The sequence below is a fragment of the Coenobita brevimanus genome, chromosome 60 (genome assembly GCF_032717465.1).
Source record: "Coenobita brevimanus isolate Jiangsu-jjx chromosome 60, ASM3271746v2, whole genome shotgun sequence".
In the NCBI taxonomy this organism is placed as follows: Eukaryota; Metazoa; Arthropoda; class Malacostraca; order Decapoda; family Coenobitidae; genus Coenobita; species Coenobita brevimanus.
Genome location: NC_137013.1, coordinates 40569938 through 40576109, shown reverse-complemented (window position 1 = coordinate 40576109; position 6172 = coordinate 40569938). Strand labels below are relative to the sequence as shown.

At 41.3% G+C, this 6172-nt stretch overlaps 1 protein-coding gene across 1 annotated transcript in view; it reads left to right on the top strand.

The window, feature by feature from the left end:
• The window catches only part of LOC145403392 (uncharacterized), a 48363-nt gene that overhangs the window by 1 nt on the left and 42190 nt on the right, over positions 1 to 6172 (top strand). The window contains exons 1-2 of the mRNA XM_080275174.1: positions 1 to 85; positions 985 to 1140. The exon at positions 1 to 85 is cut by the window's left edge and continues 1 nt beyond it. Of these exons, the coding sequence (XP_080131300.1) occupies positions 993 to 1140 (148 nt within the window). The 5' untranslated portion in view covers positions 1 to 85; positions 985 to 992. The remainder of the gene's footprint in view (positions 86 to 984; positions 1141 to 6172) is intronic.

Sequence of the window (6172 nt, the reverse complement as noted above, 5' to 3'; positions counted from 1 at the left end):
TTCCTCTCCCCTGCAGGAGCGCATACCATTTCACGTACCATATCAACTTTTCCAGCTATGTCTACTCACCAGAGCATACTATAAGGTAAGGGAAGGTGGGTGAAGCGCGAGGCATGAGGCACAGGTGGAGATGATTGTTGGTAGAGAGGCAGGCGAGGGAGGAGCCGGGCCGTCTGGGAGGATCACAGGGACGCTGGTACGGGTGGAAGCAGATAAACCCGCCACATGAACATTGTCATGCCCACTCACGCCATTTGCTAGTACTTACAGATTGGTGTTGCATGACGTCACACCATAGTCTGGAATTGGTTCGGAATTATGAATAAGACTGTATGTTAGAGCTGATAAACTGTTTTAAGTGGTGGTAGAGGTGGGCGGGCAGCGGAGACGCTTGCCACATCAGAGGTGCAAGGTGCTCCACCCATAATTACATTTATTGTCATCATAGTTTTGTTTAATTTTTGTAATTACTTTAGCATTTGCTTTTCCCATGGGGTAGTAACTTGTGTAGTGTAACAACTGAGCCGCATTTCTCATTAACTTGTTTACTGAAGTAGTTTTTGTTTTCATGATCAATGCACCTCAGTCCAATGACATTTGCAACAGACACTTGAAATTGTAAGTATGCAAGATTTCCTTACAGACATTCACTTCAGCTCTGCAGTTTAGGATGTGAGCATACAAGTTATCCTTTGTTATTATATGCAGTGTAACATATTTTGTAAATGTCATTGTTTTCAAAGAAGAAAGAAAGTACAGTAGTAATTTTACAAGTATGAACTAATGAATCAACGCAGTCTGCACATGACAAATGACATTAAAATATTTTAAAAAGTAAGAATTTAGCATTGTGCAATTGGTGAATGTTTAAAGATAAAAAAAAAAAGAAAAAAATTACTATGAATGAGGGATAAAATTTAACATTAAGCATATGGTTAATGTGAAAAACTGATGTTATGTACAATTGTGCTGTGGCTACAGCAGGAGTGAGGATGATGTCCCATGAGGAACCTCATGCCCCACATGGTCCCGAGGACCCAGAAGACACCACTGGGGATGAGGAAGGGGACATGGAAGCCAGAACAGCCGTGGAGGCACTGCTTGCCCTCACCTCTCCAACTGACTACACACACCACGCAGGTTAGACAGCTAAAGGGGTTGTTAAATGAATTGCTACACAGGCTTCACCATTCATGAACAAAGACATCTTGCATATTAGACACAGTGCAGGTTAGGAACTTCTGTCTATCTATCTATTGCCTGACACCATAATCCCTTAAGGGGTGGCCATTTGACTTTGAGTTATTTGTTTTAAGGGGAGGGGCACTAACCCTCCACCAACCCACTTGTTCACATGTAGGGAGCACGTATGGTTTGGTTATATGGTTACCACCCAGCGTTGTAAATAGTTTCTTGGCTTACAGGAAACCATTTGGCTTGTCACGCAATGTAAAGCCACCTGTAAAGGAAAGAAAAGCAATAAGAAGTGACAGGAAAGATGCGAGAAATAGGAAGAGAGGAGGGGAGGCACAGAAAAAGAATGATAAAGGCTAAGGAAGAAGTAGGCAGCACTACATCAAGTGAGTGGATGATGGTCGCCACCAGGAACTTAATTAATATTAATGAAGGTTAGGTATAGTATGTTATTTTTGAAAACATCTGACTTTGCTTTTTTCACTTATTTTTTCCATCATTTTACAAGTTCAAAGGTGAAACTACTGAGAGTAATATTGGAAAACATGCTTTGTAATCAGTACTTTGCATAGTCAAGTGAACTATTGCCACTGCTACCAGTACCAAAGGTGAGTGAAGAGGCTGATGATTAATGCCAATAAAGTGATATTGCTATGTTGTAGGAGAGTTGTACAACACGTTGTGTACATGAACAAAGCCTAGTTGCTATGTCTGTCATACTTTCATTAGTTTGGATAGGCTGTAAGTTACAGTGGAAAGGGTACAATTTATAAATTGATGCTGAAGGATAATAGTTTATTTTTAATTCATATTGTGAAAGGCAGATATATAGCTCATGGCTGTTGGGGAGTACAGTCAAATTCAGTGATTTGAACAAGCAAAAGCATTCATCATCATCATCATCTAGACATCCTTTCCCACCCTAGGGCAGGGTGAGTAGCAACGTCCAGACAGCCCAAGTTTGCCCAGTTCAATGGGCCACGCTTCCATTCGCTCATCATTCAAGCCCTGGGAATCCTGGCTCTGTCGGATATGCCAAAAACTTTATTCTGTAACTTCACATAAATGTATCAGATAGAGTCAGTCCGGGTGCTGTCACATTAAAAAGGAGTGCCAAATCACTGATCATGCACTTCTTCTCACAACATCAATCCAGCCAGCTGGATCTTTAATCAGTCCCCTAGCCTCACCAACTTCCATATGTATCCTCCTCACACACTTATCTACCATATCCCTCATCTTTCTCCTTGGCCTGCCTCACCTCCTTCCTCCTTCAAATTCACTCAGCTATACCTTTTCACCACTCTATTATCCATTCTCTCGACATGATCATTCCATCTCAGTACACGCTCTTCAATTTTGGTGTCCACAGACTTCCTCACTCCGCACCTTTCACAAATCACATTATTTCATATGCTATCCACTCTCTGTACTCCACATACATTCCTCAGCTGTCCCATCCCCACTGCTGTTACTCTCAATATTTCATTTCCATGCCACACCATAGTCTCGCATCCATATGTTAAAGTTGGCACTAACACTCCTTCATGTATGCCTCACGCAACTGCAACACTCAAGCCTCTGTTTCCTATCAAGGCCTTCATAGCACCAGCTACTTTCCTTCCTTGTGTCACTCTGCTTTCCACTTCTTTTGCACAATTTCCTCTCTTTTCTATCACTGTACCCAGTTATTTGAACTCGCTCACCAATTCCAGTCTGTCTCCATTCACTGCTGCGTCATACTGGGAGTCACCCTCAATCTCAGGTACCATCACTTTACTCTTTTCTACATTTACTCTCAAGGCATGATGCCCACAGACATCACCCATACTCTATACTAGTCTACTAACTTCTTGTCCAGTATTTGCAAGCAGTACTGCATTATCAGCATACAACAATTTTGAGATTTTCCATCCATCACCATTCATTACCAACACCATCCCTCTCTCCATTACTCGTATTTTTACTTCTCTCATCACCCCATCTATATATAGAACAATTCTGGGAACATCACACAATCTTGTCGCATGCGCACATTGATCGTGAACCATTCACTTAGATGCCCATTTACCCTTATGCATGCCTCACTACCATCATACAAGCTCATGACAGCACCTAGCAACTTACCATCTACACCGTACATGCACAAAACCTTCCACAATCCTCTGTCTATTTTGTCCTATGCTTTTTCCAGATCCATAAATGCCATAAACACATAGTCCTTCTCACAAGCTTTCTCCACTGTGTCTCACTTCAAATATTTGATCCACACATCCTCTGCCACTCCTGAAGCCACCCTGTTCATCACTCACTAGGACTTCTGATATCTCTCTTACTATCTCTGTAATGATTCTTCCATACACCTTCCCCATGAGACCCAGTAAACTTAGGCCACGATAATTCTTGCACTCATTTCACTCACCTTTATTTTTGTACAGGGGCACAATCACTGCCTTTTTCCACTATGCTGGCACAGTTTCACACTTCCTTGCCATCTTACTTATCTCCAACAATCGCTTCATTCCGCTGTCTCCACTACGCCAATTCATCACTGCATACACCTCATCAGCCCCAGCTGCTTTCCCTTTTTTCAGCCGCTTCACAGCGTTCTTTACCAGCGGGAGTGTCTTGTTTCCTGGCACTGCATTCTTTCTCTGTACCCCCCCAAAACCAATTGTGTTATCAGTTGCCTTGCTTTCTCTATTTCCATTCATCAGACTTTCAAAATATTCTTTCCCTCTGGTCTTTACTTCTTCCTCATGGGTTAATAATCTACCACTTACATCCTTCACACTTTCACATTTCTTGCCGCTGTCACTTCTGCATTTCCGCACCTCTTTCCAGAATAACTTCCTATTTTCTGAGTGATTTGCACTCATTTTACTTCCAAGATCATCATTACCTAGTTCTTTTTCCTCCTCACTAGTCTCTTTACATGCTTCTTGCTCGCAGTATATTCAGTTCTTATTTCAGTTGAACCCCTGTCCTGTAACCACTCTAGCCACTTCTCTATTCCACCACCGCTTTCTTAACCTCTTCATCTCACGGGTACATATGTTTCTTCTTTGTTGTTACTCATGCCACACCACACATCGCTTTAGCATTCCTAACTAAGGAATCCCTATATGCATTCTACTGGCTGTCCAGATCCATTTAATTCCAATTCACTTATTCTAATCCATTTCCTGCCTTGGTCCTGTATTCTTCTTCAATTTCTTTGATCCACAGTTTCTCGGCTTTCGGTCTTTCTCCTTGATTGCTCTTCTCTCTCCTGGTCCACCTCACTCCTCTCAGCTTGATTATTCATACCACAGTCATATGATCTGACAGACCTCCACATTTTCCTCTCACAGCCCTTATCAGCAACCATTCCTAGAATCGACCTCTCTACGAGCATGTAATCGATCAGGCTCCTTTCAACGCGATCCCCGTTCCCTCAATACCATGTATATTTATGTGCATGTATGTGTTTGCAGTATGAGTTACAAATGCACAACCTCCTTTCGTGACACATATCCATCAGTTGCTTCCCATTATCATTTTCTCCTGGTACTCCATTACAACACAGTATGTCATCTTCCAGACCAAAAGCATTAATCGAGGAAATTTAATGTACAGTGCATTGCAGGTGACTGGAGGCATTCCACATATTCAAACATCACCCCTCAGTAGATAAGCTATTTGTATACAGGGATGTGTATTGAATAACAGCAAGTGTGTCATCAACATCATCCCACCCTTCCCTCTCACCTAAAGATAAAGTGAAGTAGAGTCAAGAAAACAATGAAAGGAAAACACAAAAGAGGAAGAGTTATCATTAACATGCCCAGTGAAGTGGGCCAAACTTGCGTTCACACACTGTTAAGCCTTAGAAATCCTACCAAAGGTTTGACTAAAATCCAGTTCATGGACGAACTGACAAGACTAGGCATTGTTTGTGGGGCAAGTGATTGAGGCCTTGGTAATGCAAGAATAAGTGTTGAAGACTTTTGTCAACAGTACCATTAGCCATTTTATAGCAGTCAGGACAGACATGTTTGTTCCTTCTGGCTTTCTTTATATTGATATAGATACATGACCTTAGCAGCACCATTCTGCTATTTGTGCATTTGTGAATTTGAGCAGTGAGAGGTAGGAGAGGTAAATGGACTTTTGTATGTGACTGTACACTGTCTTTGTTCTTTTCATAACATATCTCTTTGACCTTATGGTAACTAAACAGTAAAATATTTTGGGCTAAAAGACATTAATTGGACCTGTATGTAGTAATGGAAAATGATCAGAGCATAGCTTCAAAGAAAACATCCTGAGATCTCATAAGCTCTTCAGTTGATGGTAACCAGCTTGAAAGGATGACATTGAGAGGATGCAGGATGACAATTGGGTGCCAATATGAAAAGTGTGAACATTAGAGGTAAGGTTGTGAGAGGCAGAAACTGGGAAAGACATGGAACGATGTTATAGAGTGTGGCCTCAGAGATAAGGGACAGAATAGAGAAGCTACCAGAGATCGAGCAATGTGGAGAGCTGCCATTAGGTGACTGAGTCTGTCACAAGCAAACATGTTGGAGCCTTTACAAATGATGAATGCAACCAGTTGTAACCATACTGATGAGACCTTAAGTGGATTGTGTCCAGTTTGAATCACATATTTTCTAGTTCAGACATTTCATGTGTGAATATAAACAGGTCATGGCTTCGTAGATACTTTACTGTATCAGAAACAAGGTTTTGTTAGAGATAGATTTATTATTCACTAAAGTAGTTAACCACCTGCGTTACAGTAATATGACATCCATTTTAGTTAATCGTTGATGCTGGTGGATGTTTTTATTCAATTTAGGAAAGGCCTCTTGTATTGAAGGGTATATTAAGGCTGTATCATATCTCTCCAGTTTGAAAAGTCTATCATCAGAAAGTGGCAGAAATATATTGATATGGATATCCCAGACTCATTGGGTTAAAGGAGGCATTGTGC